Source organism: Phoca vitulina, unplaced genomic scaffold (assembly GCF_004348235.1).
Source record: "Phoca vitulina isolate PV1807 unplaced genomic scaffold, GSC_HSeal_1.0 scaffold13, whole genome shotgun sequence".
In the NCBI taxonomy this organism is placed as follows: Eukaryota; Metazoa; Chordata; class Mammalia; order Carnivora; family Phocidae; genus Phoca; species Phoca vitulina.
The window spans coordinates 39,107,147-39,123,326 of NW_022589716.1; the positions used below are offsets into that span (position 1 = coordinate 39,107,147).

The 16,180-nt window shown below is 38.0% G+C and overlaps 1 protein-coding gene across 1 annotated transcript in view; it reads right to left on the reverse strand.

The window, feature by feature from the left end:
• Positions 1-16,180, reverse strand: part of RAD18 (RAD18 E3 ubiquitin protein ligase) — a 103,963-nt gene that overhangs the window by 61,775 nt on the left and 26,008 nt on the right. The window contains exons 5-6 of the mRNA XM_032411841.1: positions 4,049-4,383; positions 1,254-1,353 (exon numbers count right to left, since the gene is read on the reverse strand). Of these exons, the coding sequence (XP_032267732.1) occupies positions 1,254-1,353; positions 4,049-4,383 (435 nt within the window). The remainder of the gene's footprint in view (positions 1-1,253; positions 1,354-4,048; positions 4,384-16,180) is intronic.

Genomic DNA, 16,180 nt, shown 5'->3' on the forward strand with positions numbered 1-16,180 from the left:
AAGAATGTAGCAGGAGGGGAAGAATGAAGGGGGGGAAATCGGAGGGGTAGACGAACCATGAGAGACGATGGACTCTGAAAAACAAACTGAGGGTTCTAGAGGGGAGGGGGGTGGGAGGATGGGTTAGCCTGGTGATGGGTATTGAGGAGGGCACGTTCTGCATGGAGCACTGGGTGTTATGCACAAACAGTGAATCATGGAACACTATATCTAAAACTAATGATGTAATGTATGGGGATTAACATAACAATAAAAAATTTTTAAAAAAGTACTTAAGTGACGCAAACAATGAATCATGGATCACTACGTCAAAAACTAATGATGTAATGTATGGTGATTAACATAACAAAATAAAAAAAAGTACTTAAGTGTAAAAAAAAAAAAAAAAAGGTTTTGGGGTCAAGGGGTGCCTGAGTGCCTCAGCTGGTTAAGCGTCTACCTTTTGGCTCAGGTCATGATCTCAGGGTCCTGGGATGGAGCCCCGCAGCGGGCTCCCTGCTCAGTGGGGAGTCTGCTCCCTCTGCCCCTCCCCCTGCTCATACTCTCTCTAATAAATAAATGAAATCTTGGAAAAAAAAAAAGATTTTGGGGTCAAATAATGTAGTAATTACCGGATTAAATAAAATCCAACAATTACCTTTGATGTAGGACTTCTCAGATCCTTCAATACACTCACTGGTATAGTGAATCTTTCCCTAAGAGAGATATGATATGCAGTGCTTCTAAACTGCAAGCCAGAGCAAACGGCAGGACTACAGTATTCCAAGGAGCAAGGTTTGGAACCACTATTGGAACCTGAACTTAATTATGTATGGATGAGTATGTCTTTGGATAAACTGACAGAACTAAATGTATTAGAAGAAATATGACAGATGCATCTAGAAAAAGAGCAGTCCAAGCAAGAGTATCAGTGTTGACTCCTTACTATTCAAGGAGAACATGCTCAGCCTTTACACTTGAAACTCATTCCTCAGGAAGAAACATTTCTTTTTTTTTTAAGTGGGCTCCATGCCCAATGTGGGGCCTGAACTCAGGACCCTGAGATTGAGAGTCACATGCTCTACTGACTGAGCCAGCCAGGCGCCCCAGGAGGAAACATTTCTAAGAAGAAATGCAGGTCACCAGATTCTCATGGTTTATGGGAAATAACCCTCAGGATGAAGGAGACAGAATGGAAGAGGTGGCAAATAGTTTATAAAGTACAAGAAGTACCTTGTTAAAGTAGCTCAATGGTTATGCTTTAACTTTCTTACCTTCTGAGGCTTTCCTTCTTCTCCTCACGTGTTAAACAGCTGTCTAAGTGCTTATTAATGTGATTTTCTGGAATATTAACCCCGCAAACAGGACAATCCACTGTATTTTTTTAAAAAGAGAAAGAGAGACTTTATTATTTACAGAAAGGGCAAAAATAATGTATAACCTGTCATCTTTCAGCAATTAATATAAAAAAAAAAAAAAATCCCAACCTTAACATGCACTTAGAAAAGCAGAAGAGAAAAAGAATGACACCTCAGGGCAACAGGATTGGGAAAGACTGTTCACTGAGTAATGGCTAAATTGTGGTAAGTCACATAATTAGAATCTGCAGCCTACAGGAAGAGATTGCAAAGAAGTCTGGGGATTCATTTATTAGAAAATGCTTTGGTTAAGTCTTTTCTACAGAGGTGTGACCAGCCTATAGAACTAATCTTAAGTTTTCCGGTCCAGGAGTCATTCATATGTAGCACTGTAGCAATCGTAACAACATGAATAAGATACACCTGGCTGGGGATGAGAGAGTATGCAAAGCTAAACTGAAGCATTTGTTGGTTTGGGCCAACTACTGTTCAAATCAGCAATGGTTACAAATTCGATAATTTAGCTCTCATTTGTAATTACAAATGTAGTGTTGCCATTAGGAAACACAATCATTCTCAAACTGTTTGACGAAGTTGCAGAGAACTGTGGAAGAATCTTGGGGCCCAGAGGCCACCATGATAAAGGCTGGGATGAAGCAGGAGGTCAGGCCCTCCATCTCTACTTCAATGGAGCAAGGCCAATTTTATCTATTTTATGTTTTACAGTTCATGGTAAGATTTCATTTGAAAAAAACTGGTCTATTAGGGGGAAAAAATTAACTATCAAGCTAAAAACACTACAACAAGAACTGTCAATTGATAGACTGACAAAAGATAGGGTAGGAAATGCAAGATCCACATATCCTTAAAAATTTTATTTTTTTTAAGATTTTATTTACTTATTTGAGAGAGAGAGATAGCAAGAGAGCGAGCACATGAACAGGGGCAGAGGGAGAAGCAGATTCCCTTGCTAGCAGGGAGCCTGATGCAGGGCTCAATCCAGGACCCCGAGCCCCTCCTTACAAAATTTAAACCCTTGAGTATTAATACGCTAACTTCAATCTAAGTTTAATAACCACTAATTGCGGGGCGCCTGTGTGTCTCAGTTGGTTGAGCATCTGCCTTCGGCTCAGGTCATGATCTCAGGGTCCTGGAATCGAGCCTGTGTCATCAGGCTCCGTGCTCAGCAAGGAGTCTGCTTCTCCCTCTCCCTCCGCCCCTCCCAACTGTTCATACTCTCTTGTGCATGCTCTCTCTCTCCCTCTCCCTCAGGTAAATAAATAAAATCTTTAAAAAAAACTAAAATGAATAACCACTAATTGCCCGGCACTATGTATGATGTGGGCATACCAAAGATGTCTAAGACATAGTTTCTGCCTAAAAGGTGCTCTGAACTTCACGGGTAAGAGGAAACATGGAAACAATAGGTTAAACAAGCTGATCGAGTCATCAAAAAAGCAAACTATACACAAAATAGTCCAGAAAACAAGTGCCGTAACACTTTCGTGATGTGAGATGTCAATATTGTCTAACATAACCAAAGAATGGTTAGGATCTGGATAGAATCTAGAAAGATAAAACAGGGGTCAGCAAAACTTTTTTTTTTTTTTTTAAGAGAGCAAGAGCGTGCAGGTGAGTGAGCATGGTTGGGTGGGGATCTCAAGCAGGCTCCCTGCTGAGTACAGAGCCCAATGCAGGGCTCAATCTCACAACCCTGATATCATGACCTGAGCCAAAATCAAGACTTGGATGCTTAACCGACTGAACCACCCAGGCGCCCCAGCAAACCTTTTTAGTTAAGGGCCAGTTAGTAGAGATTTTAGGCTCTGCAGGCTAGATGGTCTGTGTTACAACTACTAATCACTGCCATGGAGCATGAAAGCATTCATAAACAATATGTCAACAAATGGGTGTGGCTATTTTCCAGTGAACCTTTACTTACAAAAATAAAGTGTCAAGCCAAACTTGGCCTGCAGCTTGTAGTTTTTCCAATCTCTGGGTGTATTCAAGGAATAATGGGAAGATCAGTTTGGCTAGCACAGAAGGATTTTTGAGACAGAGGTCAGACATCTGGGGGAGGGGTCAAATTGTCTATGGCTATAAATGCCAGTCAGAACAGCTTGGAAGTGTTCAAAAAGGGGTATAAGAAGATAAAACGAGTTCGTTAAGATTAAACTGGAACTGATATGAAAGATGAGAAGGGAAATTAAAAGCTGAAAAATAGGGGCGCCTGGGTGGCTCAGTCGGTTAAGCGTCTGCCTTCAGCTCAGGTCATGATCCCAGGGTCCTGGGATTGAGCCCCACATCGGGCTTCCTGCTCGGCGGGAAGCCCGCTTCTCCCTCTCCCACTCCCCCTTGCTTGTGTTCCCTCTCTCACTGTGTCTCTCTCTGTCAAACAAATAAATAAAATCTTTAAAAAAAAAAAAAAAAAAGCTGAAAAATAAAAAGCTACTGCCATAGTTAAAATATGAGCTAACTAAAATTGTTCCATTTTTCCAGCAATCAGCCTGAATTCCTATTCTGTGAGAGAGAAAGAGTATAAAAATATCTTGCAGCATTGCCTACATCAATTTCTGAGACTGTTATAATGTAAAATTTGGTTTGTCCTTTCCCATTCCATCCCCCTCAAGATGCTTATTTATTCTCAGGTCATATGGGATGAAAAGATTTCCATTAAGTAAGAAAATACATATATGAAAATAATTTCCTACCTTTGGTAACCTGTTTCAAAGTTGATGTAGAGGGTGTCTCAGGAACATGAGCATCTAAGGAACACGGAGCTGCCTTTTCTATAGGTGTCTCTTTGGTCTTTGAAGAAGTGCTCACCTCTTTCTGAGGGGTGCGTTTACTCTCATTCTCTTTTATCAACAACTCTGATGTGGAACCACCAGTTTCTCTGATCAAGAAATTCTCCATTAACCTGCTTCCTTGCTTTAAAGAACGTCTGAAGGCTACAGGAGTGTGTACTTTGGAAGCAAGGCTCTTTGAAGAGGAAGAAGCAGGAGATATGGGTGGTGACTCTAAGGCAAACTGCAACAGATGATTCCTTGAAGCACAAAAAATACAATGGATAATGAAGATGTCAAGTTATATACAATAAGTTAACTGACATAAGCTTAGTTTACCCAATTAACACTTGCTTCTGTGAAATACAGAACTTACTCCATAATGGCAACCAAACCAGTATTTCTTCAAAGCAATAAATCTGACTTAAAAAGCAGTTAATCTTTTATAAAGGAAAATGGAGATCTTCAGAATCTGGCCATGAAGAATACCTCGTATAAGACTTACTCTCCAACCATAAGTAACTTTAAAATTGAACAAAACACACAAAACAAATGTTTATAGCATGGACTATAATCAATACAAGGCTCCAGTCACTGAAAGAAAAGAGAAACATGAGGTGATCCAACATTCCCCCAAGAACTTCCCCTGGAAGCATCTTCTCGGAATTAGGTATTGAAATGAAGTCCAAATAGAGACCAGAGGGAAGAGAGATCAGAGTCCTGGGCAAAGATGGCTAGGATTACCCCCAAAGAAAGAGAACCCCAAAAATCTGCACAGAAATTCTCATCCACTCCTGATCACCTCCAGGGCTTCAAAAGCCTGAGAGAGAGAGAACAAGAGAACCTCGTAGGAAGCACATGCTGAGAAGCTGAGAAAAGTTGAAAAGTTGTTGGAGTTTGAGCCCAGCCAAATTGGAAAGATCTTGGAAAAAATCCCATTCAGTTGAGACCCCACAAAGGGCACACCTTAGGAAAAAGGACCATACTCTGGAAATATAAAACATTAATAGACCAAACCCAACAAAACACTAAATAAGGCCCTAACAGAATAAAAGTGAAGAGCTGGTGGGACACCAGCTCAATCAGTTAACCATCTGACTCTCGATTTCAGCTCAGGTCTTGATCTCAGCATAGTGAGTTAAAGCCTCGCATTGGGCTCCACACCAGGCATGGAGCCTACTTAAAAAAAAAAGTGAAGAGCTGGTAATTTAGCCACCCGTCAGAATAGAATCCAACATCTTTCAAAGGAAGATAATTCACAGCCTCCATAACATTTCATCAAAACACATTTTAAAATGACTAGACATGCAAAGAAGCAAGAAATTAGCCACTAATCAAAAGATCAAATAGTCAATGGAAGTAGATCCAGAGGTGATCCAAACAGTGGCATTAGAAGGACTTCAAGATAACTACAATGAATATTAAAAAAAAAGATGAAAAAAAAAACAAATGAATAAAAAGATAGTGTACTGTTAGGGGGAATTAAAATCCATCCCAAAAAGGATAAACAAAGAAAATAAAACCTAGGCATATACTAACCAAACTGTTAAAAAATAAAAGAGAGAAAATCTCATACACAACTAGAAAAAAAATAAGACATGCGAACTCTAAGGCACGGTTTCTCAACCTCGGCACTACTGACACTTTGAATCAGAGCCTTTTTTGCTGTGAATTGTGCACTGTAGGAATGTCAGTAGCATACACCCCACCCTGGGTTGAGACAACCAAAACATAACCAAACATTACCAAATGTCCCCTGGGGTAGGGGTAAAGGGAAGGTAAAATCACTCCCAGCTGAGAACCACCGCTCTAAGAAACAATAAAAACATTACTGACTACTCAACAAAAACAATGAAAGCAAGAAGATAATAGAATGACATCAGGACATCTTTAAAAAGCAAAACTACCAAGAGTTCTATTTCCGCTGAAAACAGTGTTCTAGGGCGCCTGGGTGGCTCAGTTGGTTAAGCGTCTGCCCTCGGCTCAGGTCATGATCGCAGGGTCCTGGGATCGAGTCCCACATCAGACTCCCTGCTCTACAGGGAGCCTGCTTCTCCCTCTGCTTCTGCCTCTCTCTCTCTGTCTCTCATGAATAAATAAGTAAAAATCTTTTAAAAAAAAGAAAATAGTATTCTAAAGTGAGAGCAAAATACATTCTCAAACTAAGAAAAGCTAAGAGAATTCCTCACTGGCAGACAAGAAATACTACAAGAAATGTTCTTCAGCTTAAGGGAAACAATTCTAGAGGGAAGCACAAAAATGTCAGGAAGAATCAACAGCTCCAGAAACGGTAAATACGTGGGTAAAAACAAAACTACTGACTGTTTTCAACAACACTAACAATGTCTTGTTGAGATTTTTAACATACATGGAAGTAAAATACATACAAAAACATTGCAAAAAAAAAAAGGGAGATTAAATGATATAAAAATACTGTAAGGTTCTTGCATTGTTCAGGACATAATAAAAGTACTAATTTATGGTACACTATCATTAGGATGTATTTTGTCATTTTTTTCAGTAAGGACTTAAAAGAGTGACACTAAGAGGTATAATGTAAAAACTAACAAAGGAAATAAAATAATAAAAATACTCTTAATATTGAAAAGAATGGGCAGGAATAAATAAATAATTTTTAAAAAAAGGAACAAATGGAGAAAGAAAACAAAAAGCAACATGGCAAACTGTAATCACATTAAATGTAATGGATACATACTCCAAAAGACAAAGATGGTCAGACTGGATTAAAAAATAAGATACAAAAGATACAATTATATACTGTTTGAAAGAAAACACTTTAAATATAAAGACCCAGGAAGGTTAAAAATAAAAGGATGGGAAGAGATGTACCATGAATACTAATGAAAAGAAACCTGATATGGCAACATTAGTAACAGACAACATTAAGGCAAAAAGTATTATGAGACATAAAGAGGGACATCTCATTTTGACAAAATGGTCAATTTAATTCAAAGCCATAAAAATCATAAATTATATTCACTTAATAGCATAGCTTCAAAATGTATAAAGCAAAAACTGACAGACCTGAAAGGAGAAACAGCCCATTCACAATACTGTTTGGTTTAAATAATAGTGTGTATAAATCCAAACACACCTTTCTAACTAACAAAACAGATAAAAATCAGTAAGAGTACAGAATATCTGAACCAACCCAATTAATCGAATTGATGTAATTAACAAAAAATATTACATCTGACAAATGCAGACTACACATTCTTTTCAAGTATACATGGCACATTTACCAGCATAGACCACATTCTAGGCCATAAAGTAAATCTCAACAAATTTACAAGGAATGAAATAATTCAGTGTATCTACTCTGACCACTGTGAATTCACATGACACTCAATAACAAAAAATAACTAGACAATCTCCAAACTTTAAGAGATGCACTTTAGTGTGTTAAGCACCACACTTCCAAATAACCCTTTAGATCAAAAACAATGCAAATTAGAAAATATTCTGAGTTGAATGACAACTTGGAGGTTTGCTAAAACAGTCCCTAGAAAACAATTTACAGCTTAATAGAAAAATTGAAAATCAACACTCTAAGCTTCCAACTTAAAACATTAGGTAATGAACAGCAAATTACAACAAAAGAAGGATGGAAATAATAACATATTAATGAAATAGAAAACAAGCATATGAGAGGAAATAAGCAAAGCCAAAAGCTGGTTTTTTGAAAAAAAATTAATGAAATTAATAAACCCCTACCAAGACTGAACAAGAAAAAAACAAGTGAAAATACAAACTACAAAAACAAAGAATTATAAGGAGGCATCATTACAAATCCAATGGAAATTAAAAGATAAGAGGATATTATGAGAATTTAATATCAATAAAATCAAAATTTTAAATGAAATGGACAAATTTCTTGAAAAAGACTACTCATCAAAACTGCCAAAGGAAGAAACAGAAAATCTGAAGAGCAGTATTATCTATTAAAGAAACTGAGCTGTAATTAAAAACCTTCCTACAAAAAAAAAAAAAATCCTTCCTACAAAGAGAACTCCAGGCCCAGATGGTTTTGCTGGTAAATTCTACCAAATATTTATGGAAGAAATAATAACAGTGTTACACAAAATCATCCAGAAAATAAAAAAAGAAGAATACTTCCCAACTCATATTAAAGCCAGCATAACCTTGATAACAAAATCTGACAAGCACATTGTAGGAAAATAAAATTATAGTCCAATAATATCTCAAATATAGACACAAAAATCATAAATGAAATATTAACAAATAAAATCTGGAGACAAATAAAAGTACAATGCATCATAACCAAGTGGGATTTATTCCAGGAACACAAGGTTGGTTTGCTATTTGAAAAATCAATGTAATTCACCACATTAGCAAAATAAAGGAGAAAAATCATACAATCATTACAATAAATGCAGAAAAAGCATTTGAAAAAATTCAATACCCATTCATAATAAAAACACTTTAGAAAACCAGGAATAGAAGGAAACTTTTTTTTTTTTTAAAGTAGGCTCCATGCCCATCATGGAGCCCAACACAGCGCTTGAACTCACAACCTTGAGATCAAAACTTGAGAAGAGATCAAGAGTCAGATGCTTAACTGACTGAGCCACTCAGGCCCCCCAAAAGGAAACCTTCTTAATCTGATAAAAGATACCATCAAAATAACTGTGCTAGGGGCGCCTGGGTGGCTCAGTCGTTAAGCGTCTGCCTTCGGCTCAGGTCATGATCCCAGGGTCCTGGGATCGAGCCCCGCATCAGGCTCCCTGCTCCGCAGGAAGCCTGCTTCTCCCTCTCCCACTCCCCCTGCTGGTGTTCCCTCTCTCGCTGTGTCTCTCTCTGTCAAATAAATAAATAAAATCTTTAAAAAAAAAAAAAGAAAGAAATGTCTGCTGAAGACTTTAAAAAAAACTGTGCTAATATTATAGTCACTAGTAAAACTTAGGACATCTCCCCTTAAGATTGAAAACAAGACAAGGATATGTCTACCACCACTATTTCTCTTCAAATTGTACTGGAGGCTCTAGCTTTTGTGGTAAGGGGGAAAAAAAAAAAAATATATATATACACACACACACATAAATACACACACACACACATATATATATACATATACACACACACAATGGGAAAAAAAGAAAATTTTTTATTTGCAGGTGACATGATTATGTTCATAAAAAATCTGAAGACTCTACAAGCAACTAGAATAAGTGAATTTTTGCAAGACCCTGGACATAATATCAATTAACAAAAATTAATGCCTATATATTAGCAAACAGGAAATGAAATTTTTTAAAGGAAATACCACTTGAAATACCATCAAAAACATTAAATACCTAAGAATAAATTTAACAAAAATGTGTAAAATTTTTATCTTGAAAACTACCAAATTTGCTGAGGGCAATTTTAAAAAGGCCTAAGTAAAGAAATACCCTATGTACATGGACTACAAAACTCAACAATGTCAACATGCCCATTTTCTCCACATTTATTTATAGATTCAATACAATGCCAATCAAAGGCAACTTTTTGGGGGGTGGAAATGATACATTCATTCTAACATTTACATGGAAATCAAAGGCCCCAGAATGAAAGTAGTCTTAAAGGAAACCAAAGTAGAGTACTCGTACTACAGATGTTAAGAACTTAACGGCACAGCTACTATATTAAAGACTCTGTAGTATTAGCTGAAAGAGACACAAAGAGAATGTGTCCAGAATTAGCCCAACACATGTAGTCACTTGATTTACAACAAAGGAGCCACTGCAATTTAGTGAGTCTTCTTAGTAAATGGTGCTGAAGCAACCAAGTATCTGTCGAGAAAAAAAATGAATCCTGACTCTTAACCTCCATCATACATAAAAATTACCTTGAATAGGTTCACAGGCCTAAGTGTAAAACTAAAATTATAACAATTCTAGGAAAGAAACTTAGGAAAAATCTTTATGACCTGAGGTAAGCAAAGATTTTTTTAGGCAAGTTTTTTAAAAAGTAGTAATCATAAAAAAGAGATAAAACAGACTTCGTCAAAATTAAACTGTCTGTTCATCAAAAGATAACCTCTAGAAAATGAAAAGGCAAGCCAGAGACAGGAAGAAAAAATATATATATATATGACCAAAACACATAAAGAACTACAAATTAGTAAGAAAAAAACAAACAATACCATTTCTAAAAATTGGGTAGAAATTGAACAGATACTTCACCAAAGATATAAGAGTCAATAAGTACATGAAAAGCTACACTAGTCATCAGAAAGTGCAAATTAAAACCAAATAAGTTACCATTTCACACCCAATAAAATGCTTACAACTAAAAGGATTAATGATACCAAATACTAACCAGGATGTAGAGCAACTGAAATTCTCATACACTGCTGGTGGGGGTGGTCCAACCCACCTGGAAAACTGGCAATTTCTTATGAAGTTCAGTATACACCTAGCATATAAGCCAGCAATTCCATTCATAAACATGTACCCAAAAGAAATGAAAACAGATGCCTGCACAAACACTGCACACAAATGTTCATGGCAACCTTTACCACACTAGCCACAAACTGGAAATAATCCAAATTCATCAATAGATGAATAGATAAGCAAATTTTTTATATTCATACAACAGATACTACTCAGGAAAAAAGAATGCTTACTGATATAAGCAACAACAGACAAAAACAGAAAGAGTATGTGAAGCAAAAGAATAAATGTATACTGTATGACTCCATTTAAATGCACCATAAGAACAACCTGAACTTTCAAATGTTAGGTCATTGGATTTTGGGTAACATTTGAAAGTTGAAATCACTCCTTGATCCATGGGCTGCAGAATGGATGCTGTGTTAGCAGGCACAAAAACAACATTAATCTCATACATCTCCACTGGAGCTCTTGGGTGACCAGGTACATTGTCAATGAGCATAACCATGTTGTAAACAGATACATTGTCATCCAGGCTCTGTTGTTCCATTTATAGAGCACAGGCAGAGTAGATTTAGCGTAATTCTTCAGGGCCCTGGGATTATCTGCATGCTAAATGAGCACTGGCTTCAACTTCAAGTCACCAGCTACATTAGCCCCTAACAAGAGAGTCAGCCAATCCTCTGAAGCTTTGAAGCCAGGCATTGACTTCTCTCTAGCTATGAAAGTCCTAGATGGCCTCTTCTTCCACTAGAAGGCTGTTTTGTCTACATTGAAAATCTGTTTAGTGCAGGCACCTTCATTAATGATCTCCACGAGATCTCCTGGATGACTTGCTGCAGCTTCTGTATCAGCACTTGCTGCTTCACCTTGTACTTTTATGTTTTGGAGACAGCTTCTTTCCTTCACCCTCATGAACCACCTCTGCTAGCTTCACACTTCTCTTCTGCAGCTTGCTCACCTCTTTCAGCCTTCACAGAACTGAAGAGAGTTAGGGCCTTGCTCCCCATTAGGCTCTGGCTAAGGGAATGTTGTGGCTGGTTTGATCTATCCAGACCACTAAAACTTTCTCCCTATCAGCAGTGAGTTTGTTTGCTTTCTTATTATCCCCGTGTTCATTGGAGTAGCACTTTTAATTTCCTTCAAAAACTTGGCTGTTTGGCACAAGAGGCCTAGCTTTCAGCCCATCTCAGTTTTCAACATGCTTTCCTTACTAAGCTGAATCATTTCTTGTTTTTGATTTAAAGGGAGACATGTGACTTTTCCTCTCACTTCAACACTTAAAGGCCTTGCAAGGTTATTAACTGGCTTAATTTAAATACTGTTGTGTCTCGTATTATGCTGAGCGAAATAAGTCAAACAGAGAAAGACATGTATCATATGACCTCACTGATATGAGGAATTCTTAATCTCAGGAAACAAACTGAGGGTTGCTCGAGTGGGGGGTGGGGTGGGAGGGATGGGGTGACTGGGTGATGGACACTGGGGAGGGTATGTGTTCTGGTAAGCGCTGTGAATTGTGCAGGACTGTTGAATCTCAGATCTGTACCTCTGAAACAAATAATGCAATATATGTTAAGAAAGAAAAAAAGAAGAAGAATGTAGCAGGAGGGGAAGAATGAAGGGGGGGAAATCGGAGGGGGAGAAGAACCATGAGAGACGATGGACTCTGAAAAACAAACTGAGGGTTCTAGAGGGGAGGGGGTTGGGAGGATGGGTTAGCCTGGTGATGGGTATTGAGGAGGGCACGTTCTGCATGGAGCACTGGGTGTTATGCACAAACAATGAATCATGGAACACTATATCTAAAACTAATGATGTAATGTATGGGGATTAACATAACAATAAAAAAATTAAAAAAATAAATAAATAAATAAATAAATAAATAAATAAATACTGTTGTGTCTCAGGGAATATGGAGATCCAAGGAGAGGGAGAGAAATGGCCAGTGACTGGAACAGTCAGAACACATACAACATTTGTCAATTAAGTTTGTGGTCATATATGGGCTGTAGTTTGCGGAGCCCCAAAACAATTACAATAGTAACATCAAATATCATTGACCACAGATCATAATAACAAATAATAATGAAAAATTCCAAAATATTTTAAGAATTGCCAAAATTTGACACAGAGACACAAAGTGAGCAAATGCTGTTGGAAAAATGATACTGATAGACTTGGCTCAAGGCAGGGTGGCCAAAAACTTTTAATTTGTCAAAAAATGAAATATCTGCAAAGTACAGTAAAGCAAAGTACAATAAAACAAGGTATAATTGTATATGCTGATAAAAAAAAAAAAAGTGGCAGAGAGGGGCGCCTGGGTGGCTCAGTGGGTTAAGTGTCTGCCTTTGGCTTAAGTCATGATCCCAGGGTCCCGGGATCAAGCCCCACATAGAGCTACCCCCTAAGCGGGAAGCCTGCTTCTCCCTCTCCCTCTGCCTGAAGCTGCCCTTGCTTGTGCTCTTTGTCAAATAAATAAAATCTTTTAAAAAAAAAAAAAAAGGTGGCAGACAGTTGCACTATTGCAATGATAAAATTATGCCCCTCGCCAAAATTGAAACTCATTAACTTCTTCATGTGCCCACTACTTTTGGGGTACTTTCAGCAGTGGAAATATAACAAAGAACAAAATTGTCTGTCCTCACAAAACTTACACTATAGTAAGGGAAGAGACCGGAGATGCTCACGACATATATGAAAGTGCTATGGCAAAAAAATGAAGCCAGTGAAGCCATGCATGAGGAGGAGATGAGCTTGATACCCTTTACAGGATGGTCACAGAAGGCCTCACTGAGACCATGACTTATGAAAAACAGGGCCGGAAGAAACTGAAGGACTAAGCCATGTGACTATCTGGGGAAACACTATTTCACCAAGAAATAACATTAAGTACAAAGTCTCTAGGGTCAGAGTATGATTGACATGTTTGAGAAACAGTCAAACGCGCCTGGAGCAGAATAAAGGAGGGGCAGAGAAGTGGGAGAGGAGGTCAAAAAGGGAGAGAGGACTGCCACTGAGAGGAGAGAACTCAGGCTTTTGCTCCAAATGAGATGGGATACCACCTCTGGCCAATATTAAGTAGGATGTGACTTTTTAAAGGATCACTTTGGTTGCTGGCCTCAGTAGGACTATCAGAGGGCAAAAGCAGAAATAAGACCACCAGAAAGTGATCACAGAGGTCCAAGCTGACGCTGGCGTGGGCAGGGTGATGAAAAGCTTCAGTTTCGGGAAGTCTGTTAATGATAAAGCCAACAGGATTTATTGACAGAATGACAGATTAAGTGTGAAAGGGAAGGGTCAGGGATGACTTTGAGGTTTCTGGTCTGGGCAAATGAAAGGACGGAGTTGCCATTTAACGAGATGAGAAAAGACTGTGGGAGCAGTACATTTGGAGTGGAGGACGGCAGGTAGCATAGAGAATCAAGAGTTGCTTTGAAGAGGTCCAAGCAGAAATGTGAGGTAAGCAGTTGGATATATGAGTGTGAAGTTTTGGGGTGAGACCTAGCTGAAGATATAAATTTGGAAGCCATGAATAGACACATGGTATTTAAAACCATGAGACTCCTGCAATTCATACACCTTAAATATGACCTGTGTGAAAATATTAATTCCAAAATGGATACTTAAACTAAATTGGTAACTTCTCCTTTCATTTCCATCACTCCTATAAATTTAACTTAAAGAGAGTTGGTATTGGGGCGCCTGGGTGGCTCAGTTGGTTGAGCGACTGCCTTCGGCTCAGGTCATGATCCTGGAGACCCAGGATCGAGTCCCGCATTGGGCTCCCTGCTCAGCAGGGAGTCTGCTTCTCCCTCTGACCCTCCCCCCTCTCATGTGCTCTCTCTCTCATTCTCTCTCTCAAATAAATAAATAAAATCTTTAAAAAAAAAAAAAAAAAGAGAGTTGGTATTATAATGCCTAATAGCATTCATCATAAATGCTCAGATTTTGGGGGTGAATTACAGACCTTCAGAATAACTGTGACTCCATGAAGTACAGGAAAATCTTGCCCATTTGTTAACTATACAATAACCTTACCTCTTCAGAATGCAGCCAAGAATCAAGAATCAAAATAGGTCTTTGGGTAGACACGGGCAGTCATGAAATCCATGCAATCAAGTCCATGGACTTCATTAACTAGTAAAAGTCCCTGCAAATGCAGTTCTGATCCAAAACACGCAAACAGCAGTCTAGGACTATTTGGTTAAAGAGGCAGAGGCCCACCAAAGCACAAATTCTTATTAACACCTTAGGGCATCAATCTATAATATAGGGGAAGACAGTATAAATGCAGATAAAATATATATGATAATAATGACAGCAATCTTTCCTTAGCTTCCTTTGTTCTAGGTATCTTTCAGTATAACTCTTCATTTCTAATCCTTACAACAATCCCTGAAAGTATTAATAATATTATTCCCACTTTTCAGATGGGGAACAGAGGCCAGAGAGGTTTAATATTTTGATCACAGTCATATCACAACTAGAAGGGCCAGAACTAGAACCCCGCTGTGCCTGAATCCAAAGCCAGTATGCTTCAAACTATACCATAAGAAAAGGTATATTCTATATACTTTTTATAAGATGCTAAAGGAATTATCTATTACAATTATCATCTAAAATGTTTAAATTCTGGGACACCTGGGTGGCTCAGTTGGTTAAGCGTCTGCCTTGGGCTCAGGTCATGATCCCAGGGTCCTGGGATTAAGCCCCCTGCTTGTGCATGCCCTCTCTCTCTCTCTGACAAATAAATATATAAAATCTTTAAAATAAAATAATGTTTCTCAGAAACTGTGGTGTTGAACAAAATTGTTTAGAATATTTTTGTCTAAGTGGAGTATCATTCTTGATCTAAGTAAGAAAATACTGCTTCTTTTTTTTTGTGTAGTAGCCAGTCTACATCAATATCATTTTTACAAATTGAGAGTGTAGTGCATCATTTACTGCTTTAGTTTATCCCCATCAAGGTACGAATTTTTCTGCAGGTACTTACTCCAAGTTTAAGAATTTAAACATTTTATTTTATTTTATATTTATTTATTTATTTATTTATTTATTTATTTTATTGGAATTATTTCCAATACTCTTTTATTTCAGTTTAGAATATTAAAGTTTTCAAAATCATCATGTATTAAAATGGCAATGACAGAGAAGAAACAAAATTGATGAACAACACAAATGTCTTACATTTTAGTCATAAGATTCAACTTCTTTCCTCATCAATCTTAAACCAGATGTCAAACAAGCACTGAAATTGATTAGCTTGAATTTCATCCCTACTGATTTTGCAAATGAAGTACCACAGCACTTTAGATATGACAAATGTCCACCATAAGGCAATCCAAGGCAGAGGGAGAAAGAAATAATAAAATCCATCCCAAATCCACAAAGAATGCTTCTCTCCCTGCCACACCCACTATAATGAATAATTAAACAACCTATTCCTGGGGCGCCTGGGTGGCTCAGTCGTTAAGCGTCTGCCTTCGGCTCAGGTCATGATCCCAGGGTCCTGGGATCGAGCCCCACATCGGGCTCCCTGCTCGGTGGGAAGCCTGCTTCTCCCTCTCCCACTCCCCCTGCTTGTGTTCCTGCTCTCGCTGTGTCTCTCTCTGTCAAATAAATAAATAAAATCTTTAAA